Here is a 24,814-nt window from a genome sequence, read left to right as displayed (position 1 = left end):
TGCCGGTGAGTTCGTTAAAGTGCATTTGCCTTTTATTGGCAGTGCTCTTAAAACTAGCTGCCCTGAACACAGACGAGAGAGCCCATGGGTGTGTGTTAAGTAAAATTCCCCTTCTGTCCTTGACAGGTGTAGTGTCCAACTTATTATCCCCCAGAAAGGGGCTGCACTGTATATACATCCTCTATACCTACGCTACAGTTTCTTAAGCGCTGAATTCACCGCGACGGTTAAATTTAAGTGCGTAATACTGTAAATATGGGGACAGAAAAGTGTCGTACTTTAATAATGCGTGACAACGTAATCGTCATTAGTGAGACAATTCATAAAAGAGTGGCGCATTTAAGTCGATAGATTGTAGTACTCATGGGCCCACGTTATTCGTTTTCTAAATGCGAAATATAGTATTTTGCAAGACCGTTTTGAGTTAGTGAGATGACACCTAGACGTGTTTGCAAACCCATTGTCGGAAAAGGATAAACGCGATGTCTTCTTCGCAATACTGAGTGGACCGAGCTCGCATTCTTTTAAAATGAACCGATTTTATTTCTACTCATATAACTTAATGAAACGTAGCACCATTGCAAAGGGCACACTTACCTGTGAGACTATAAACCCGGAGATAATACACCTTTGTATTATACGGGGTTGGACTGGGAGAGGGTCGCCGGTACATTGACGATCTTCTCGTCGAAGCGGACTAGACTTGCTTATGTGTGAGGAAGAAAAAAAAACTGGTTTAGCTTCCCAGGGCTGATGACGTGTTTCTATGTTTTATTTCATCACAGTTTAGAGGGGAAGGGATTTCCGATGATAACGTGTCTTTTATTTTTCATTTTCCCCTGCCAGGAATCGGCACGGCAAGGGAGAGAGAAACGTGCAGAGCAGACGATATAAGCACACATTTTAATACTGCATAAAACTACCGGGACCGAAGATAGTCAACTGGATTCGGTGTTCTTAAGGTTCTTCCCTCAGGACACAAAGAATGTTGCTTCCTCGAACCCCAACGCAACTAAAACCTTCCTCTGAGCAATCACTTTAACCTTGCTGACCGCTTCAGAGCGGCAAGGTACTGTAAGTAGCCCAGGTTTCAAATTTGTTAAGAATGTGCAAGATGCAAATACAGCGATAACATAAAACGAGGTATTTTTTTGTGTCTCTTTATACTGGTCGCTGACTTTCACTCTTTTTTTTCTTTTCAGCATTTGCAGCGGATTCTAATAAATGCACGAAGGTGAGGTGTTTGAAACTGTTAAAGGTTTCCATGTCTTTTTTGGTAAGGACGTTATTTACTTGATCACTACTTTTGCATTCGTGTAATATTGTTGCTATTGCTATTGTAGTGGATGTGTCTAAAATGATAGCAGGGTCAGAAGAACGCCGTCTGAATTAAAAATAACACAAAAGCGAAAATATTCACTTATTAGTTTTACAGTATGCCAATTGCAAATATGAGGCCTTCGAGAAAAAATACAAATAATAAGTAATGAATTTAGCGCTATTTTCTAACAGTTCTTGGGTCTAAGGTTGGATTCCAGACTAGGGCGCCCACTGTCCCGAATTTGCATGTTCAAATTACCAGGAATAAGCAGCTTGGATTACTGTAATGCATAACAAGGTTTTGATCTTGCAGTAAATTCTTAAATTCTAATAAGCCTTTATTAATAGCTCAGTTATAGCCACTTAGAAGTCATCTTGCTGAAAGCTGTTAATTACCCTAAAGTCAAAACCCTGGAAAGCTGTCAGCTGTGTGATGGGTTGCTAATGTCCCTTCTGTCATTTTAGGACTGTTCCTGCATTTCACACACTGCGGTAGAGAGCATCAGTGTTGAGGACCACTATGAAACTCATCATTTCCTGGTCAGTGCAAGACATCCATCTTACAATCAGATAATTAGCTCCCAGCTCCAGTGGTTATGCATATATTTCAAAACTGAGTTATTCTTATTTGATTGTAAAGATGACTTGATTATTACTTCCAGTTCGTTATGCGAGTCCCTGTTTATCCAGCTCTTTCGAGGTTGTCTAAAAACAAACCTCAAGTTAATTCATGCTAATCCTCTTTTGCAATAACCATATATTGGAAATACAGTGCCTTGCACAGTTTTCACATTCTGTTGCTTGAGAGCTTGCAGTTATGATGCTTTGAAGTAGTAGTTAATATTTGTTATATACTGAACCCGCTCCACACATAAATATTCAGATCCTGTGCTGTGGAATTTGTATTATACAACTCAGTCTGCCTAGATCCTGCAGTCCATCCTTAGCTGAGCATCTGGGCAAAGAGGAAACAGGTTAGGAGATGCGATGCTAAGTGATGACCTTTGAAATACAGAGTTCTGTGGTTCTGAGATGGAATATATGTACAGAACATGAGACAACAATATCACAGTCACTCCACAAAGAAACAGTGTATGGCAGAGTGGATAACCTATCTCATATCCTGTGTGGAGTTGTTTTTTTTGTTTAATGGTCAGACAATACAAAATTGGAACATACTGGTCCATATATCGAGCATTGCACTTGACTCAAACCCAACATAGTGCACCAGAAAGCCAACACCATCCTTATTTGCTAGCGTGACGGTGGCAGCATTATGATATAGCTTCTCATTAGCAGGGACTGGCAGACTAATGGAAACATAGATGGAGCAAAGCACTAGCACATTTTAGAGGAGAAACCTGCTTCAGACCTAAAACTGAAATCCGCAGGACAATGATCCAAAGCTACACTGCAGTGGTTTTATAAATAAGAAGGTAAATGTCCTTGAGTGGCCCAGTTACTGTCCTGACTTGAAACCTATAAAGAATCAGTGAGAAGCCCTGAGAAGGGCTCTGCCCATAGGCAATCTCCAAGCAACTTAAGAGAGCTTTTTGGCCAGCAGCTGTCACCCTGCAACTCACATCTGGCAGCCCACTGAAGCTCAGCAGGCGTGAGCCTGGTCAGTACCTGGATGGGAGACCTCCTAAGGTTTGCTGCTGGAAGAGGTGTTAGTGGGGCCAGCAGGGGGCGCTCACCCTGCGGTCTATGTGATCACATTTGCTAGGCTACCCCGTAAAATTTATCTCCATGAGGAAAGCAGCTCCTTTTTCCATTATTGGTCTACGTCTAGGCCAGAGTGGATTTTGTGCCGCTGTCCCTTGGCCATCACCAGTCCTGGTTATGCGACTGTATAGACAGACATTTACTAGTTATACGCTGCTGTTGGTGAGGGAGGTACTTCTCCCCCAGGCAATGCTGAACCTCTGATACCGTGCTGTGTGGCCTGATGTCTCAAACGACGAGACAGGAAGAACAAATTTGATAATCCAAATCTGGTGGCTATGACAAAAAAAACACTAAATGAAAAAATTGTATTCTTTGCTCTGCAATGGACTGGCATCCCATCCAGGTTGTACCCTGCCTTGTGCACATTGCTTGCTGGGATAGACTCCGGCTCCCCTGTGACTCTGGGTTGGAAAATGCAGGGATGGATGAAAGTGAAGGTGTACAGGGACTAGGAACCTTAAAATTCAAAAGTTGTTTAGGGCTTTAAGCTTTTAAGAAAAATCTGGACAAAGTTTAAGTTGGGATAGGCCCCAGCTGTTAGAAAAGGGATAGTCAGATGAAGTACAGAATCCTCAGAGTCAGGAAGAACGTGAAGATGCTCACATAAATCTTCTTGTACTGAATAATACTGCAGATGCAGTCCCTTCCCAAAATGGAAGAAAGATTCTTATAGTATCTGCAGAAAATTGTCATTATAATCAGTTGTCAGCATAATTTCCACCGATTCTTAGCTATTATGTTGAGAAACAAGATTATCTGTTTCCTTCTGAAGGATATATCAGAAAAAAATGTGTCATCAATGTTTTCGAGTATGTGCATGCATGTATTTGTGTTTGCAAAGATAAAAAAAATAAATCTGAACTGTGCTACATATGTAATACTAGCAATTTAAAGACTGCTGCAATCTTTCAGGCCCATGAGTCACCATCATGTTCCCTACCAAGGACAGTGGCCAGTGAGGAAATGACAGTGTTTTCTAGTGATGCCAACCACTACGAACTGCTTTCAGAGCTGGGTAAGCATCTACTATATTTGCACTTTTTTAAATGATGCTGTTTTATATGTGCAGAGGAAAATCAAAACATTTTTTTTTCATGCAGTCCCTTTGGATCTCTCATGTTGTAACACCTCAAGATGTCCAGTGAAAGACACTTTAGAACAGGCCAAAATAGATTGATGACTCCTTGTTTTGACAATTTTGTACTTAAAAGGAGTTCATATTCCATTCACTGTAAGGCTCCTAAAACAGCCATTTGTTTTTATTTTAGGCTTCCATCTTTTCATTCTTTCTGTGCTTATTATTTGCTTAGATAACTCATTTGCAATGTTAGAAAACACCTGTTTCCTAAGTCACAGATGACTGATGGAAGAAGTATCCGCAAAGGATCACTAAATCTGATCAACACGTTTTCATCATTTAGAGATTGTGTACCCATAAAACAGTATGTAATAAAAACATTTTTTGCAAAACATACACTTGTTGTTTTAATACATCGCATCAATGCAAAACATCATATTTTTTGGAGAGATAATTAAGTAATTGTTTTGGAACATTGTTGTAAAACATTCAGATTATATACAGTACAGGAATGAACCAGTCAGATAACTCTTTTCAAATTCAAATCAGTTTTATATTTTTCTGTAGCTCCCATCTCAACAACTTATGACAGAGTGGTTTAATGCCTGTGTTCACAGACTATACACACAGGGTAAAACAATACAAAAGAAAAGTAATGCAAGTGAATGTAAAGCAGTTTATTGTGCCTTAGAATAACAGTATAATCATCATGCACAAATGGGAGAAATAAAATAGCTGTTACCTTTTTTTCTGTGCACTTAAAGGAGGTTCAGTGAAGTTAATTCCATTTAAGTCAACCTCTTTTGTACATAGAAGAAAAATATAGTACAAACAAAAAGGCAGAAGCTTGGTTCACTGCATGGTCCAGCTGTAACATTTACCTGATCCTTACAAAGGACACTCTTAATCTGCTTAACAATACAGTTACCACTCTGGTCCAGTGAGCCACTGACCACTGCTATGGACTTTTTCTTTGCCTACCAAAGATACCTATGGGCATATAATACAGCACAGACAACCACTGATCAGTGAGAAATGAGTACCACCTAGTGCTCAGTATAGGGATAGGTTTTTCATACATTTGAATACATTCTACTGACCTTCAACACATCAGTTTTGTTTTTTTGCAAAACATCCAAGTCTGTCGTGTGGATTGATCTTTCACCTTCAGCCTACCAAGTTGCATTGCTTGTGCTGTGGTCTGCAGTATTGCCATTCTAGACGTACAATGTGGGTACTCACTCCCAAAGAGTACAAATCAGAGCTTAGTACTTCACAAGGCAAACAATTAGCTTGTTTATAAATCCATCTAAAAACCAGTCGAAATGTAAAGACCGTAGATTAAAATATAGTTGCCTGTTGCAAATTGGATGTCTGTTTCAAAATAACGTAATTAGGTGAGATTCCTTTGAAAGTTCTATAGGCTTACATTCATTTTTTGGGTCAATTTCCATTGTATTTCTGTTTCTTCATCATTCATATAAGTATTTCTTTTTTTTACTGTTATTTCTGTCATATTATCTGAAGAGTTTGTGTATATTTTGTCTGTTTGCATGTACACTACAAACTCTAAGATGAAGAAAAATGATCTGTTGCTCATGTTCAGTGCTGTCAGCTGTGTGGTGCTCATGATTGCAAAATCCGCCCAAAACCCTCCTGAAATACCCACCACATATTCAAATGTATTGTATCCCATATGTAATACTGGCTGCAATGGACAAGGTGTGCCCAATAGCCCCACTTGCTTGGCAGGATAGGGTCCGGCTCTGCTGCGACCCTGTACTGGAAGAAGCAGCTAGAAAATGGATGGATGTAATACTGTTGATACCACTGTCACACAGATTAGAGTTTCCTGTGTAGTGAACTAAGGGGGGATATTAACTTAAACTGCTGGGTTGTGGACAGATGGATTAAATGACCAAGAGTAAAGTCCTCAAACAAAACACAGCAGTTTTCCCCTGAAGTAATCTTTGAGATATTCCCATTGCAGATCACCTTCCAAACCATTAGGGTTGAACACTTTCTGTATTTGATATGGCGAGCATTATATCTTTCTAAGGAACAAGTAAAGGTTTATTCCATGCTGAAAAGGGAAGAAAGGAAACACAACATTTTGGCTGTGGAGGCTTGTTTGGGTGTGAAGTAAAACATTTCTTCTCTTTTCAGCATGGAATAAATCTTTACTTGTTCCTTTGCAGCCTATGCATGCTGATGCAGCTCCCTACTTGAATTATTTCTTTCGACTGTATGTGTCAGACCGACTCCTTTGTGGTAAATGGCGAATATCGCAATCATATGACAAAGCTGAGTCCTTCATGTTCCAATGTTCCCCTCCATCCTATTGACAGGGAGGGGGTTCAACAACCTCAGGATGGTGTGTATGGCCAGGCACAAGCCCACAGGGAAACTGCTGGCGCTCAAGCAGACAAACCTGGACAGGTGTACTGAGGAAGAGCTGAGGTTGTTGTTGGTGAGTGCCATGGAACTGAAACTCCTGACCGTAATCAGAGTAATATGCTTGAGGTTCAATGCCAATATACAGTTGTGCTGTGCTGCCCTCTCTTTGATACCCTCTAGTTGTTACTGTGGTTGAAGCTAATTTCGTACCCAGTCCTAATTGAAAAGGAGTATTTTAGAAACCAAGTCCTTGGTACAGCCTTTGTGTCATTGTGTTGCCCCTGACTCTGTTTCATTTGCTTTGACCTCAATAAAAAAAAATTAAGAAAATGATTCACTTCTTAAATCAAATAGCCAGTTCTCGTTTTAATAAATACTCTTTTATAATGGAAAATCTACTGGTGCACACAAGAAAGCCAGCATTCAGGACTAATTAATTTAACAAAATACAGTCATCCCTTGTTATACGAGCTTAGTTCGTTCCTCAAAAACTGCCCCTAAGGTGAAAATTCGTATAAAGGAATTTTAACTCCCGTTACGTCCCATGTTATAATCTCCAACCGGTTCCATAACTCAAAAATGTTCTTTCAAACACTCAGACGTTTCCTTAATACAAAATCGAATGATACCTAAATATGAAGACGATAACATTCCTGGTTAATTATTCTAGTAACATGCCTAATGTCTTCAGCCTTCATTACATTGTTACCTTTGACAACAAGGCCCAGTAGCTTGTTTCAGATTCCCACAGTCCTTAAAGCTTTTCATCCCAAAGGATTCCAGATCATTTGTCTGGAGGGAGGGACCCCTTTCACCCTGCCCTGTAGTGCTACACCCACCCTGGTGACATTTGGCACCAGTGATAAGCTTGTAGCCTCTAAACTTGACAGAGCAGGTGGAAAACTGAGAAATTAATAATGCACCCTTTAAATTAAGGGACCGTTTAGACTAACCTAACTTTGAAGGCCAATTATGAGCCCAGAAATTGGGGTTAACACCTGTATTCTTATTTTTTTATTTCCATTGTATGCTTAAAGGGGAACTGTAGTCCCAGTTTCTCAGACAAATAAATGTATTGATGTTATAGACAAATTTTACAAATTTCAAAATAACCACAAAATCGTGAACGTTGTGAAAGTACTGTAAGTCACCATGTTGTTGCAAACCCCTGGTCTCACCACGGGTGAGAGTGAGAGTTCCCACGAAGTGTGACGTGGTGCGGCCCTTCCTGCTCACTAGTCTCTGTAATGACTAATGTCTTGCGATGCACGAGTGAATAAGTACAGGTTGTGCGGTAGATATTTCACCGCGGAAATATTCCAACGTGATCTGCATGCAGAGCTAACACGCAAGTAGTATTTTTCAGCAAAAGGTCTTGAAATCGAGAGCAATACTTCTTTGGATTAAAAGAGATGTATTCACAAGCTTGCTTGTTTACAGTGTCATAGGGCTGCATCACCTCACCAGAAGTGAGGGTCTGTTGCTTAAGATAGACTCCGGCTCCTCCGTGACCCTGAATTAGAAAAAGTGGTTAGAAAATGGACGGATGAATAACTCTATACACTTTGTTGTGAATATTTTATCAACTTGCCAGCAGCCATATCACTCTGCAACTCGCAACTGGCAACCCACTGAAGCTCAGCAGGTGTGATGGGAGTACATGGATGGGAGACCTCCTGGGAAAGCTAAGCTCCTGGAAGAGGTGTTAGTGGGGCCAAAAGGAAGCGTTCATCTTGCGGTCTGTGCGGGTCCTAATGCCCCTGTATAGTGAAGGGCACACTATACCGTAAAAAAAAGGCGCCATCCTTCAGATGACACGTCAAAGCCCTGATCCTCTGTGATCATTAAAAATCCCAGGGTGTTTCTCGAAAAGAGTAGGGGTGTTACCCCAGTGTCCTGGCCAAAATTTCCCCTTCTCCCTTACCATGGTCTCCTAATAATCTGCATCTGTGAACTGTGTTCATCGCTCCATCCTCCTCCCCATTGACAGCTGGTGTGTGGTGTGTGATACTGGTCCACTTTGGATACTGTCAGATCATCCAGGTGGGGCTGCACATTGGTGGTGGTGGAGGGGAGTCCCAATTACCTGTAAAGCATTTGGGAGTGGAGTGTCCAGAAAAGCACTATATTGTATAAGTGTGATTACAGTATTTATTTATAGCTTTTTTCATGTATCGTGGTTATAAGGCATCAATTTCCCTGAGGCACTAATTCCCTAAACTTTTTCTTTCTCAGAACGAGATTCTGCTCTCTCGCCTACTCCGCCATCCCAATCTCCTGACCTCATCCTTAGTCTTTACCTCCTGTTGCCAGCTCTGGGTCATCACACCTTTGATGGGCTATGGTGAGTCCAGCGCTGAATTGTGCGGGAGCCGAGTTTGTGAAACATGGAGAGCTGTTTTTTGGTGGCTAAGGATTCCGATTTGTGTAACCAAAGATTTCTGCATAAAAAGTTAATTATCCATTTAAGTGAAAAGAGTGGTAGTTACCGGTTTGAAAACCTTTCATGTTTTGGAGAAATAGGTGGCATTTTATTGGGAGTTTTGAATAGGTGCCTTAAACATTTGTAATCATTCTAATTACTCGAGCAAGTGAGAAAAAAAATAAAGTACGCCTTCGTCTTGTGTTGATGGAAATAATATGATGCCAGCTTGAGATATAATAAATGTACATAGTTTATCTATTACTGCAGGACTATACAGTTAACATTCTACTGTGTTTATTCTTTCTCTAGGATCTCTAGATAATCTTTTGCAGACCTATTTCACAGATGGAATGAGTGAATCTCTCATCGCCTATTTACTGCACGGAGTGTTGAAGGCACTAGACTACCTGCATCAAATGGGCTACATTCACAGGTAACCTAGGAAAATATGAGCAATGAGAAAAGACTGCATAGCTATCTTCAAAACTGAATAGTTCTGAAGTGATTATTAATGATTTCCATATTTTGCAGCTTTTTAGGTGCATGAAAGTGTCAGTGTAAGACAACTATAAGAGATGTTGAGAATAGAACTGTGGAATACATTGGTTTAGACAACGTGAAATACATTTGTTTAAAAAAAGAGAAAGTGTTTTTATTAACCCCAAAGGGCTTTTACTGCAGCAGACAGCATAAAGAAAACACACAAAAAAACAATACACAAACATGAACAAGAGACTCAAATGTTGATCAAGGCTGAACAAAAGAGAACTTGAACCCCCTTTCACATGTCTTTTTAGGAAAGTAAGTACAATGGAATTAGATTCCCCAGCAAAGTAATGAATTTGAGAGTGTACACCAGCTTTTCAGCAACAGTTAGCGACAACATGAAATATTCCCCTGCGTATTTCAGTACCATTCCTCTCTCTTTCACAACTGAAAGCCTCAACGAGCCAAAGCCTTATTTGTTTTCTATTTCCTTCCAACAATAGTGTCAACCTGTATGGATATTTTTGGGCTAGTCTGTTTTAAATGGCAGTGAGTGACCAGTTGCACCATTTCAAAGATATTGTTTTTGTCCTATTGAACTTTCTTGTCAGGAGTGTAAAAGCCAGCCACATCTTGCTGTCTGCTGACGGGCGAGTGTATCTGTCTGGCCTCCACAGTCTCTACAGCATGATGAGAGACGGGAAGAGGTCAAAGGTCGTGTACGAATTTCCACAGCACAGCTCTTCACTACTGCCATGGCTGAGTCCAGAGCTCCTCAGACAGGTGAGGCCCACATACCCAAACACATTCAGCTCTTATTTCAGACAGGAAGCACTTTTTTACAAAAAGAGTTGAGGGACTTTGGAACAAGATCCCCTGCCATGTGTTGGGAAGGGAAGCTCTGTCTTTAAAAGACAGTCCAGATGAGAACTTTGGATGAATGAGCCACCAGCAACAAATAAGCTTGATGGGCTGAATAACTTCTTTTTCAGAATCGTTCTTCTGTTGGCCCCTCAGCTTTGTCTTTCAAATTTTTTTTTCTTTTATAAAGAAACGAATAAAAAACGTCGTAGAATATCCAGGTGGGATTATTTCAACTGTGTCTGGTGTCATGCTTTTTTTGTTCAGAATCTGGGAAGAAAACAGTGAAGTGCCTTCATGTACTGTATTACATGTTTTTGGAAATTATGAATTTTCTAATTTAGCATGCGTTGAAATCCTAGTGCTCTGGCAATAAACGCATTGAGGGTAAAGCAGTTCAAGTAGGTAGCTACATCGGCAGGCATAGGCTGCAAAGGAAAAAGTACAGGTTTGTTCCAGGCTGAAAAGAGAAGAAAGGAAACACAACGTTTCGGCTGTGGAGCTTTCTTTGGGTGTGAGAAAGACAGGGAAGTCGGCGGAGATTATGTAGCATAGGAGGACAAAAGCCGGGAGTGTAGAGGAGGCGGGAGCAGGGGGGAGGCAGAGTGGGCACTCAGGTAGTGGGAAGTCGAGGTGTGAAGTCGAAACCTGTAAATTAATAGAGAGGATTAGAAGAAAACGAGTCTGTCGTTGAGAGAAGGGGGAAGGTGTGAACCAAGTCTATGGATAATTTTGGTTTCGGGTGTCTTTCCGCGATCGGGGTTAAGAAACCCTTCTTTGAGAACGCAGACGGAGAGATCAGTGTGATCATGGCCATCAGAGGTTAAATGAGAAACTCTGGGCTTGGAGAGATCTTTGATCTTCACAGCCCTAACATGTTCTCTGAAGCAGTCTCCCAGTCTCCTTCCTGTTTATGTTGAGGGTAAATCGTGCTGCTCTTCCTTCAGGACCTGCACGGGTATGATGTGAAGTCTGATATTTATAGCCTGGGGATCACTGCCTGTGAGCTGGCCAGTGGGAGAGTTCCCTTCCAGGATATGCACCCAACTTTGGTAGGACTCTTCCTCTTCCTTAACAAACTCACATTCACACACCGGGCTATTGTATCTTGGTCATTACCACTGTCTTTGCTTTATTTTGCCAAATGCCAAAGATTCGTAAGCTAACACTGTTGATACACTGTGTTGTTATCAAACTGAATTAACTACACAACGGCATGAAGAGGTTTTTGTAGGTGGCTTCGTGGAGTATTAAAGATAGTCACACTGGCAAGAAATAAAAGCAAAAGGCAGAAATGTAGCTCTGCTAAGCATTTCTGTAACGTGATCTTCTTTTCTGGAGTCTTTAAGGTTTTTTGTCTGGTAACTCCTGGTGCACTAGTGCAATTGCAGACTTAACATTGTACTAAAAGCTTAGTGTCAGTGTAATGTCTAGGGCAAAGGACTACTGTGTCTGCTGGTTTAAGCTTTTTACTCAGCTCCACATTACCAATGCTAAATGAACTGCTTGCTTGTTTAGATTGTAGGATTGTTTCTACACTCAAGTCAGTCCAGATTTTCAAAAGTGACCTGTTTTAAGGACATTGTTTCCAGCACGTTCAGCATACAGAACTTATAGAGCCTATAGGCAATGTGGAATATGGACATGAATAGCTGCCTATAACAATATATTTCATGTGCTATCTCATACTTAGGAGCAAATGATCTTGTTATTATGAGAAAGTACGCTTAATCTCATTTTGAGATAGCAATGATCATTTGAGTATAGACAATGACAATGACAGCACCTAGAAGCTACTAATAGCCAAGCTGGAACTGTGGGTTTAATGTTTGTGACAATGTCCAACACTGCAGAATGTTCCCGCACTAACATTCCACTGTGGCTTAGTCATAATGAAATGTTACAATTTGTACCTTATGTGAACACAATCATAACCGTGAGAACACTCACATTTATCCATAATCAAGAACGGGTGTACCCTGCAATCAATTCCACTGCTTTTGGACTTAAAGTATATGGTGATTCTAGCTAATTATTGTATGGCAATTGTGCTACAGCATGATTATCACATAAAGAATGTGAAAATGTACAAGATAATTTTCTCGTAATTACAAGATAGCACATGAGTTATTTTTTTTCCCTTGATAGTAGCAATGTTCTTTTGTAGTGTAGCAGTAATTAGGGATCAGTCCAGGGATCTGGACTGGACTCATAACTGGAAGGTTGTGGGTTAAAATCCCAGATGAGATATTGCCGTGTCCCTCGACAAAGTACTACATCGAAATTGTCGCTCTAAAATATCCAGCTGTATAAATGGAAACCAGTGTAAGACGCTTGGGATAAAAGTCTCACCCAAATAAAACAGTAATAGTAACTTTAAGCAATCTCTCCTCATCTTGCTTGCCTTTACTTCTTACTCAACAGCTGTTAACAGGTGATCACTTTATGATGTACAGTATAGACACAAGGTGTGAATGACAGTGAATCGAACAGGCGCGTAAAGAGCATTTTGTTTTGTTTATACTGGGTAATATTCCATACGTCTGAATTAACACCAATTCCAAATCCTATTTAGCATCAGAAGAGCTGAAAGCCAATTTCAAAATTTGTCACAGGTAGAAAATTTACAGCAGTGAGCTTGTAATAAGAGCTCGACTGGACCAAAAAACCCCAGAACCAGGTTGTGGAACCACAGTTTGAGGGGCAGCGTCTGTGGGGTTAATCGTAGCCGCTCACTCTACTCCTGCTCCTTCGGTGGTGTTGCTAACTGTGCCGGTTTTGTTCCAGATGCTGCTGCAGAAGCTCAAGGGATGGCACTGCTGTCTGCTGGATGTCGCGCCCTTCCCCCTGCAGGGGCTGGGGTTGAAGGCGTCCCGTTCCGGGGTGGACTCGGGAATCGGGGAGAGTGTGGCCACCTCCAGCATCATGAGGACGATGACCAGCGAGCGTCCACAGAGTCCTGCTCCGAAGAACCACTCTGCTCTCCTGCACCACCTGGTGGAGCTGTGTCTGCACCAACAGCCAGAGAAACGGTACATGAGCTAACCTACCTAAAGCATTTTCTTTCCCACTTTGATATTTGATTTTGTTAGAAAGACCTAGGGGGCGGCGCAGTGGGTGCAGTGGTTGGCATTGCTGCCTTGCAGCACTGGGGCCCTGGGTTCATTTCCTGCAGTGCTAACTGCATGGAGTTTGTATGTTCTCCCCATGTTCCCACGGGTAGCAGCCAGCACCTATATCACCCTACAACTCACAACTGGCAGCCCGCTGAGGCTCAGCAGGTGTGAGCCTGGTCAGCACCTGGATGGGAGACCTTCTGGGAAAAACTAAGGCTGCTGCTGGAAGAGGTATTAGAGGGGCCAGTAGGGGGCGCTCACCCTGTGGTCTGTGTGGGTCCTAATGCCCCAGCATAGTGACAGGGACACTATACTGTAAAAAGTGTCCTTTGGATGAGACGTAAAACTGAGGTCCTTACTCTCTGTGGTCATTAAAAATCCCAGGGCGTTTCTCGAAAAGAGTAGGGGTATAACCCTGACGTCCTGATTGAATTCCCCCCTGGCCTTTGCTAATCATGGCCTCCTAATAATCCCCATCTATGAACTGGCTTCATCGCTCTGTTCTCCTCCCCACTGAAAGCTGGTGTGTAGTGAGCATACTGGTGCACTTTGGCTGAAGTTGCATCATCAAGGTGGTGCCGCACATTGGTGGTGGCGATGGGATTCTCCATTACCTATAAAGCGCTTTGAGTGGAATGTCCAGAAAAGAGCTATATAAGTGTAAGGAATTAGGAATTATTCCCACAGTCCAAAGCCAATACTGGTAGGTAAACTGACTTCTGTGAAAACTGGCCCTGGTGTGTGTGCATGTTTATATTTGCATCTGTCTGCCCTGCAATGGACTGGCATCCTGTCCAGGGTGTACCCTGTCTTGTACCCGTTTCTTGCCACGACAGGCTCTGGCTCCCCTATGGCCCTGAATTAGAAAATAGGATAGATAGAAGATTAAACAACCAAAAATATGGAAGCACGAGTTTTTATTTAGAGGCAGGGAAATCCTTCAGTATATTCCTTCTTTTCTGAAAGACAGTGTTCCCATCATTTCACTTGGGAGTTGAAATAGAGCTGTAGGACAGTAAAGGATAGTTTTAAAGGTTTCTTGTTGCATGTTCCTTGGTGGTGACTTCTTTTAGCCTTGTTCCCCTGTCAAATGTATCTGTAGTTTGCCATGAACAAATCAACTGAGTTATGAAAACTATACCGTGAGCCCGTGAACTGAGGGATTCACACATACAGACCTGAATAATAACAGTTCACACCAGAGGGCGCTGTTGATCCAGTATGACCATCACTTGTGCATAGAAGGATAGCTGCTTGATTTTTTGTAATAAAGCTAAACAACTTTAACTGTTGTACTTATGGCGATGTGAGAAAATGTCTGTGTAATTTATATTGGGAAAACATCTTAAAACATCTCTTGTACACTGCAGTAATAGTAAGTCTATGTACTTTTTTCACATTAATAATAATAATTGCTTACACTTATACAGCGCTTTTCTGGACACTCAACTCAAAGCGCTTTACAGGTAATGGGGACTCCCCTCCACCACCACCAATGTGCAGCATCCACCTGGATGAACACTCACCACACATCAGCTATCAGAGGCGAGGAGAGCAGAGTAATGAAGCCAATTCATAGATGGGGATTAATAGGAGGCCATGATTGGTAAGGGCCAATGGGAAATTTGGCCAGGACGCCGGGGTTACACCCCTACTCTTCTCGAGAAACGCCCTGGGATTTTTAATGATCACAGAGAGTCAGGACCTCGGTTTTACGTCTCATCGGAAGAACAGCGCCAGTTTACAGTATAGTGTCCCCCATCACTATACTGGGGCATTAGGACCCACACGGACCGCAGGGTGAGCACCCCCTGCTGGCCCCACTAACACCTCTTCCAGCAGCAGCCTTAGTTTTTCCCAGGAGGTCTCCCATCCAGGTACTGACCAGGCTCACACCTGCTGAGTATCAGTGGGCTGCCAGTGGTGAGTTGCAGGGTGATATGGCTATGGCTACATTACAATTACTCCAACTAATGTAAAACTAAGGCAGCAGAAGCAGTTTAGTGACTCTACATACAGGAATGAACCTTTGGTCAAATTGTGGTAATTCTGTGACGGCTCTATTCTGAATGCATATCTGAATACTTCAGCACCAAACATAAAATCACTTTAATATCAGCGATTTACAGGAGTGAATAATGCTGCTTGATTATTTTTCCTTATGCAGCCCTTCAGCAAGTACCTTGTTGACACACGCCTTCTTCAAACAGGTGCGTATTCAATTCCTAAAGCTTCCAACACAAGAACACAAAAAAACACAGGCACTTCAATCCATACTGGTACTGATTCCATTTTAGCTGTTATTCTAATTCCCTTGACAGCTTTCTCTTTTCCACGTCACTGAAAATGAAAGAAGTTGGCTTAAAAAGAATATTGTTATGAGAATCGAAAAGGAAAGCCACACATCCTGTATCATAAATGGAGTGGGAATAGAGGAAAATGCAAAATGACACCAAGATATCAGCCAATTTGTAGACTCGGTGTGTTTTTCTGTAATATGAACGAGGAAGATAACAAAAATAAATAAATTACTGCAGTCAAGAAAACAAAAACCTCCTGTTAGCCCGGTTTATATTTAGTATGAAGAAAGGGTAGCTTTAAAAAATACATAAATGATATGGCCTCCTGAGTGGCTCCACCAGTGGAGAAGTTCACTAAGGTTGGGTAGGAGTTCGACAAGAAATGGCTGATGTCACTCGCCAGTAGTACCCAGAATTCCCCCGAGCTGCGGCACGCAATTGGCTGGTTGCTGTCTAGGGTAGGGCGGGGTTAGTTGTCTTGGCAACCACAGCGACCCCTGCAGCCTGCCGTGCTCTAGCAGGCAGGCGCTGCTGTTGGTGAGGGAGGCACTTCTCCCCCAGGCACTGCTGAACCTTCTGTATGGGGCTGTTCTGCCTGTGGTGTGTTAAAAGGCGAGTGGCTCGAATGTGGGTGGGTTGGAGGAGTCTTCTTACAATCTGTCTCTTCTCGCTTCCTCGTTCCCTCCTGTGTGCAGTGGGGATCGAAGCTGTGAGCCAAGATGTGTAGAAGGCACAACTGGCCATCCTAAATATTAAAATTTAAAAGGAGATAAACATACATGTTTAAGTAAAGGATATCGAAGTCGCCAAGTGATTTTTTTCCATATTTTCCATTTCAAAATGTTACTAATGAATCAAACCCATCTGATAGAAATCAGATGTTTGTTTAGATACAAAACTGAAACACATCTTAAATAGAAAAATGGTGCTGAAAATAGTTACTAAAATATAACGTCTTTCTTCCATAAAAGCATTCAGTTTGAATATTCAGGTGTTGTTTAAAAAATGTCCACTTTAAAAAATATGTAGCCGTCTTCTGTAATTCAGCGAAATGGGATATCATTGATTGGAAGGCTCTGTGCACTGATGCAGCCACTTAGATTGCTTGTCAAAACTCCTTACCTCGTCAAGGTGATGTCGTCAGGAATATACACCAGACATAGACGATCGAGAGGTGGCACTTGTGGTGCTTTAGATGTTATTGAAAACATTAGCTTCATTTAATCGTCTGTCCTACTTCTTTATTATGGAATATTAATACAGAAACGTGTAACTTAAGGGAAGTTTTGGTAGGTGAAAATAAAGTTTCCAAACATCGTTAACGATATGAATTTGTGAATATAAATAGATTTATTTAGCTGGTTGTGGTAGGGTATTCCACTTTCTTGATAAACATCTGCATCAAATTCTTTGAATTCTCGGTCACCGATAGTTGTTTCAGAAATGGTTGGCGTACTTGTTTTAACTACGTTTTGCTGTGGTGATGGTAGCAAAGGAAAATGACCAGTTTGTAGCCCACAGGAAGGGCAGCAAGTGAGATCCCAGGACTTGATCAATGTAGCGCCATGCTGTCCAGTTGCTTACCATGACTAAACATGTAGTGCTGTATCGACTAGACCACACCATCACACTTGGCCACCCCCATGGACTTTAATATGGTTTTGTCACTCGTGATTAGATTGTAATCTAACATTGACGGACTATGTTTATCTAGAATATACTACATACTGATGTAGCCCAGCTCCAACATACTGATAGCACTAAGGCTTTGTTCTCTTTATCAGCAAGATGCAGTGATTCCCCTCTGTGTTTTTCATCAGGTTCATCAACCCTTGTTCAATCAACTTTTTCACGAACAAGGTGATTTACTCCTGTGCAACAATTAAAGACACTTGAGTGTATCTTGGTCAATCATAAATGAGCAATCTAAATCCCACTAAAACATTCAGTTAGTATACAAATTCTGTATGGTTTATATTCTTAAAAGCATATATGCATTCAATTCAATTCAGTTTATTTTTATATAGCGCCTTTCACAGTAAGGTTGCCCCAAGGCACTTAACAAAGCTGTGTGACAGTACGTGGCGTTACAATATAGAAAGAGAAAAAGCCAGAAGACAACAGAGGAGAGGAACCAAAAACTCCCCAGTAAGGAGAAAAGAAACCTCTAGGGGTCCAAGGTCATATGCATGAAAAGAGTGGTCCGTTTCTTTAATGCTCGGTATAAATGATAGATGTTTTGCTTTGTTTTTTTTAATGGTCACAGGTAAAAAGGCACACAAAAGACTCCTTTCTCAGCCTCATGTACCCTGCTGTACCGCTAACAAGTACACAGGAGATGTCCAGGACATCACAGACTGCATTCCAGTGCCATTCCATGGCCTCTCGGAACGGACAGGATGGTGTGTGGGATTTCTCATAGGAAGCGTCACAGAAGGAGCTGAGAAAAACAACCCAAAGATGTGCCAATCACCGACAGCACTGAGTTGTATCAAAAGGTTTCCTGAACTTTGTTTGTTTTTTTTTCAGTTGCTGTTATTAATATTTTCCCAGTGGCACAGGTTCAGCGATATAAACCAAATCCAAATGCATTTTCTACCCATTGTATAAAGAGCAGGTCTTTCTCATATTGTTCTCCTATTTCTCAACTTTCGAAAAGCTTAGAAAGTAATACGTTATTCAGTCTATTTTCCACAGAACAAGCTTTTTTTTTGTAAATTGCCTATGTGAATGCAAAATGATATCATAGAGACCAAACAATGGAAAACCCATTTAACGCAAAATCAGAGGAATTAAGACTTGACTCAACTAAAGAAAGAAGAATACAAATGATTCAGAAAACTTGCTGTACCAGAACAGGCCCCTTCCTTCAGGCGGAGCTCATTACAGGCCCACCTATACATAACCTTTTCTCACCCCCCATGCACTGCACATTGTTTCTAATCTATAACTTACAACACACTCTTCATAGGCTCCATACATACCGTGATTCACTCACAGTTTTTTCATTTAAAACACAAACGTCCCATACACCCTACGCTCTGAGAGATTCGGGAATGGACAGGCTGCCCCTGCTAATTTTAAGGTACGGAGGTGGATTTCCTTACTATGCTTATGACACTCTGATCCTACAGCTGCAAGTTCATCACTCTGTTGGGCGACCTTTGCAGCCAAATCATCTAGGTTCAGTCATTCACCTTGCCTTCTCTTTTAAAAAAACACTACAACAACCACAGCTCCCAGTCTCACCCTTGCCAGTTCCTTTCTTTGTCCCTGAGGAGGGGTCCCACTAGACACTACTCTCTGCCAGAGAGCCAGGAACTGAACAGGTACATTCTGCCAATCTGCCTGGACAGATCTGGGGAGCTTGCAGCCACATTTCCTGCTCACTGGTCATCAGCCACACTTTTTCCATCTTCCCAAGCATTATGAGGCAGGAGACCAGTCGCTGTCCAGATGCAAGCCCTTTTCTGTCTGAACACCTCTGGGCGTCTAGATAGAGTCATGTTGATCTTTTCTGGGTGAGAATGTCTGTGACCGACAGCCCCTCAGCTATCCAGGCCACGCCTCCAAACTTCTATGACCGACAGCCCCTCAGCTATGAAGGGCCAAGCCTTCAAATCATTCATCACTGACAGCCTCTTAGCTATCAAGGGCCACGCCTCCAAATCTTCTATGACCTACAGCCCCTCAGCTATCCAGGCCACGCCTCCAAATCGTCTACGACCGACAGCCCCTCAGCTACCCAGGCCACGCCTCCGAATCGTCTATGGCCAACAGCCCCTCAGCTATCCAGGCCACCCTTTAAATCATCTGTGACTGAAAGCCAATCAGCTATCCAGGAACACACCTCTGAATCATCCGTGACCGAACAGCCCTTCAGCTACCTCAGCTATGGTCCCAGCTCACTGCATGTAGGAACAACTTGTTTGCCTGTGGCTGGAAGGTTACCGGTTCAAATCCTGCGGCCGGCAGAGGAATCCTATTCCGTTGGGCTCCTGAGCAAGGCCCTTAACCCCAGCTGCTCCAGGGGTGCCGCATAAATGGCTGACCCTGCGCTCTGACCTCAAGCTTCTCTGTCCCCATCTGTGTGCCTGTGTGCCTCATGGAGAGCAATCTGGAGTATGCAAAAAGACAAATTCCTAATGCAAGAAATTGTATATGACTAATAAAGTGATCTTATATTGTAACACCTTGAAAACAACCAATAAAAGTTGTTCCCAAGTTATTGATAAACGTGACCAGTAGACATGGTAAGACCATCCCACAGTGACTCCATATTCTCACCTTGGTCGGCACAGAGAAGTGCCTCTCCTGGTACAGCACGGTACAGTCTATATGGATCACAAGTTTCACGGTTGCTTGTTATACATGTGTTTGGACAGATGTCTTTGTCCAAGTTTGTAATTATAGAGGTTATTTAGTGATGGGATAACACACATTATTATGCATTTAGAAATAGTATTTTCTTAATGGGATTCAGGAAAGTGATAAATCTATGACTTGTATGGTTTAGTCATGGCTCTGAAACATTGAACAACTGATTAAACAACTATAACGTATATTGACACGGGCACTACAACATAGAAGTTGTTTCTGTTGCATATAATTAATTATCAGAAAAGTTGTTTAGTGTTAGTAAAGGTCGAAGCGATTACATGTCATGATTTTGATTTTAATGTTAGTCTTTAGTCTTTGAAAGTGGCAAGGTTTGATTTGTATCATTTGCATAGAATTTATAAGGAGACTGTGGAGTTTTCTACCAGAACTTTAATGGGCAAAGAGTTTTATAACTTTATAAACACCAATGAAAAATGTACTGTTTTCAAAATAACTTTTAAAGCCATCGTGTTTTACACTTTGATCTTGGGGGTCGTGTTTTTATGAGTAAAAAGACATCAGTAGTAAAAAGGACAACGTTTTTTTTTTTTTAAATTTGAGTGAAAGCAGTAGTTGCCAATAAACTGATGCCATTTTGTTTCCCTTAGTTTAACCAAACAAGGTCCCCTCTTGGTTACTCTCCATATCGGTTCAGGACACAATTTCATCTAAACTACTAATACAAATTTGTAGTTACAGCCACTTACACTTGGCTGTGCCTTCCTTAGAGCACTGATCAATCTGAGGAAGATGGAATATTCAGTCAGAAAGAAATACAACTTTATTCATTTTTGTGTTTGCTGTGAATACAGGAGTCACAGCCTTGACATTGTCATTGTGACAGTCTTCCAGATTTGTATTTGAATATTTTTAAATAGGTCTATGTAATTGCAAAAATTGCTGCCAACTATCCGTGGTGTGAAACCTTACAGTATTTACCACTGCTAGCACATTTTCTGTAATTCTACATCTTCGGTGACTAGTGAAATGTCCTACGCACTTTGAAGTATCAAGACAAAATGGAGATTTTAATGTTTTGCTGGCAGGTGTTTCTGAACTGAATATTTGTAGAATTTCATCAACATAATAACAGTTATCAGTTCATAGACGTCTGTAGTGTCTTTTTTTTTTCATTTCACTCAAGCTCTTAATTATTTGATTAACTGGAAAAATGTATTTCTATGCAGGGCCCCAAATGTAGGATATGGAGCTGCATCTTGATTCGAGTGCAGTTTTTAAATAAACTGTGAATGACCCTGAAACTTTTCATACTTTTCAGAGGTTTTCATACAAACTGACATCTGTTTTTGCCTAGTCTGATTGTTACATGTAGTGCAACAAAAATGCTGTATGTTTTTGCCCACAGTTCAAGTGGGGAATGTGGATTTTCTTGGTTGTATTGTTTAAAACTATCATGCAGGTTAATACAGTATACTGTAATACCTATTTTTGTAGTTTTCATCTGTGGTGTTCTTCACGTGCCCACAAGTGGATTATTCTGAATGATTAAATTTTAATATTCAATGTTAAATGTATAAAATATAAAGGAACATTTTTAAAATAAATAAATATTTGGTTCCTATGAATCATGTGTATTGTATGTGTGTCATATATTGTATTTTAATCCCCACCTGTCATGACATTCTAAATGAAGAAAGTAATTTTTAAAACATTTTTTATCACCAGAGTGGTTGTGGACCATTCTGTAATTCAAAGGATTATTAAAAACTCATTTTTATCTTGGTTTCCACTGTTATGTAATAATGTAATAATTTTATAAGTACAAAAATGAAAAGTGCAAAATCCCCAATTGTTGCGTTATTTAGTTGCAGAGCTGTATCGCAACAACATTGAGGAGGGCCAGGCAATTCAGCCAAACATCAGCATCAGCAACTGAATTTGTCACAGACCTAAATTTCAACTTGAATTCTGCAAACTTCCTCCCAAAAAAGATGTAACAAATTTACATACTGTTTAAATTTCCCACTTTGTTTCCAAATCTCGCTGTTTTCAAAACAAACTTTTTTTTTTTAAATTGACGCACATGAACAAGAGTAAAGGTTAAGAATACGTCCATAAAAAAACAGGTTCCCAAACCCTCCTGGCTCATCTTTGTACCTCTGAGCAAATTTGGAAACGTGGGGGAGGTAAAGTCGTGCTCTGGACACGTGTGGCTGCTTCTGGAACTGTCTCCCTGGTCTATATTGATGATGCAGCTGACTGACAACAGCAGCAGAGAATGGATTCTGAAGTATACAGAAGTATGCTGTCTCCTGATGAAGAATGTTTCCATATCTAGAGGGTGGACCTTCACCATGCATTACGGCCAATACAATCATGAAGTTCATCTCAAATAAAAATATATGAAATAGATTGCCCAAGTCAGCCTCCACATTTAAACCAAATGTTTAAATGTGAACAAGCATTTTACACGCTCAAGAACCTACAGTTTTTCACCCCAGTAAGAACACCCCAAGAACAGGCAAGAGCTCTAAGAGTGTCAGCAGCAGAGCATCAGAAGTGATTGCTGAAGTATTGTGAGCTCAATGGGTCCTAGACCTCAAGTAATCATTGCCTCAGAGGGATATGCAACCAAATACTGACTTACTGTACATTCTGAAATTAAAGTTAATGTGTACCAGTAAAATAAAACCAAAATCACTAGGCTGAATACAATGTACTAAATACGTTTGATCTAATATGATATTGCATACACATGGATTTAATAAAACATATATCGTAACATTGTGTATCTTTTCTTTTCAGCATGGAATAAACCTTACCTGTAAGACAAAAATGATTTTGACCTGTATTCAGTTCCAGGTGTTCTGGACTAAGATTCTTTTGTAGCAGTCTAGTATAGTGTATCACCTCAACACCTTTGTGCTCAGTGCAAAAATAAACAGCACAGGATATGAAGACAAACAAGGTATTTGGTGAAGATTTTAGCATCAGTGGAACTGGAACAAGGCAAGTCTAGTTGGATTTTTTTATCTTCCATTTTTCTGATGTACTGGTTTCTTGTATGATTTGGTATACAGCAAAAAGAAGGGACAGTTTACATTTTCACATCATTTTGAAATTTGTTTATGTACAGTCCCTAACTCTATCATAGATACTGGCCTTACCAAATACAGTGTGGATTGTCTATAAAGAGGCATTGCTGATATTGCTGACAGATAGCACTTGTTATACTTAAAATGTACTGGTAATGACAATGCTCTAAAGCTTTTAATTTGCCTTTCACATCTGATTTTTGTGTATTTTATGTATTTTGTGTATTTTTAAATATTTTATGGACCACTAGTTTCTTGAGCTATCTTTTTGGATCCTCACCAGCCACAACAATTTTGTCAGCTATCTCCATATGCATTAAGGAATGTATAAATCCTAATCTCTACCTTACATCTTTCTTTCCATTAGCAAATTTTAAAATCTGAAGGGATTGAATTTTGTGCATATTATGTCTTTACATTATGACAAAGGTACAACAAAACCCAATCAAATTCAGTTTAGGGTCAAAGCAGAACTATAAAAGAAGGGTGAAGTCACAAACATTTTATGATGTCATAAATGAAACGGAACTATAGAACTCTTCTATAGAATTATTCTGATCAAGCAACCTGTTTGAGAGAAACTGAAAACTTATGTTTGTAAATGAATACTTCTAAAAAAACCAAAGGTAAACCATTTTCAAATGACAAGAACAAAACTCTGTTGTGTTTCATTTTGTTTCATAGTTATTTAATGTACTTAGTCTATAGATTGTGAATGAGTTGTAAGAAACAGGGAAAGTACAAAGTTTTTATAAACTACCTTCTTTTATTTTGATGAAATCATATAATAATCTGATTATTAAATGATTAAATGAAAAATGTAAGGAGTTAATTAAATATTTTTGAAATAGTATTCACATAAATAAGAAATAAACATTCTTGGTTGGTATTAATTGTGTAACTTCATATTACACAATTTATACATGTTGAGGTTTTTCAGTAAGAATATTTGATTTTTATTATTACAAAATGACTGCAGAAAAAGTAGGCTTGAAGCTTGCATACAATATATCTGCTACAGTATGTACTGTATCTAGAATATACTACAATATCTTGAGTATATCTATTGCTTCTGTTTGGAATATGTGGTTGACACTGTAGAAATAAAATTTAAGTCGCAAGCACAATACTATTTTGATACCTTTAACCTAAAGGTTCTTAATTATGCTTCTAGCACATGGATCAAATTCCAGGAAGAATCAAAGGAATCAAAGGAATAAGGTAAAATAGCTTTTATTTTTGGTACTTTGTTCACTGTGGCTACATGTCAAGTAGTTTGTATTAGTAGTTGCAAATCTACGTTATTGATTTGTCAAGTTTTGAAAACATGAACGGCCAATGTATCAGAATGATATATAACCTAATTGATGGTGGCGATAAGCTGTTATTTTAGCAAGTGACTGTGAAGCAAATGAAACATTTGCTGCAGGTCTAGTTGCATTTGATTAGATTCTGAAGATAATAATAATAATAATTGCTTACACTTATACAGCCCTTTTCTGGACACTCCACTCAAAGTGTTTTACAGGTAATGGGGACTCCCCTCCACCACCACCAATGTGCAGCATCCACCTGGATGATGCGACGGCAGCCATAGTGCGCCAGTACACTCACCACACATCAGCTATCAGTGGTTAGGAGAACAGAGTGATGAAGCCAGTTCATAG

General features: G+C 40.4%; 1 protein-coding gene across 1 annotated transcript; it reads left to right on the top strand.

Annotated features, from left to right (window-relative positions):
• Positions 1-1,198: 1,198 nt before the first annotated feature.
• stradb (STE20 related adaptor beta) lies at positions 1,199-21,673 on the top strand. Its single transcript, XM_088931366.1, has 11 exons — positions 1,199-1,276; positions 1,786-1,860; positions 3,961-4,063; positions 6,475-6,596; positions 8,759-8,867; positions 9,258-9,381; positions 10,046-10,217; positions 11,243-11,347; positions 13,083-13,327; positions 15,579-15,621; positions 17,978-21,673. Exons 1-11 carry the CDS (start codon positions 1,265-1,267, stop codon positions 18,131-18,133), a joined length of 1,266 nt encoding a protein of 421 aa, XP_088787492.1. The 5' UTR covers positions 1,199-1,264; the 3' UTR covers positions 18,134-21,673.
• The last annotated feature ends 3,141 nt before the right edge of the window (positions 21,674-24,814 follow it).

The sequence above is a fragment of the Atractosteus spatula genome, chromosome 13, assembly GCF_055471065.1.
Source record: "Atractosteus spatula isolate fAtrSpa1 chromosome 13, fAtrSpa1.hap1, whole genome shotgun sequence".
In the NCBI taxonomy this organism is placed as follows: domain Eukaryota; kingdom Metazoa; phylum Chordata; class Actinopteri; order Semionotiformes; family Lepisosteidae; genus Atractosteus; species Atractosteus spatula.
This window is presented reverse-complemented; position numbering and strand designations above follow the sequence as displayed.

What these genes read in the sequence shown, in the direction of transcription:
- stradb (XM_088931366.1), top strand. An exon ending in ATGAAACTCATCATTTCCTG is followed by an intron (nt 1,861 to 3,960) that starts GTCAGTGCAAGA and finishes GCAATCTTTCAG; the next exon opens with GCCCATGAGTCACCATCATG. An exon ending in GTCCAGAGCTCCTCAGACAG is followed by an intron (nt 10,218 to 11,242) that starts GTGAGGCCCACA and finishes CTCTTCCTTCAG; the next exon opens with GACCTGCACGGGTATGATGT.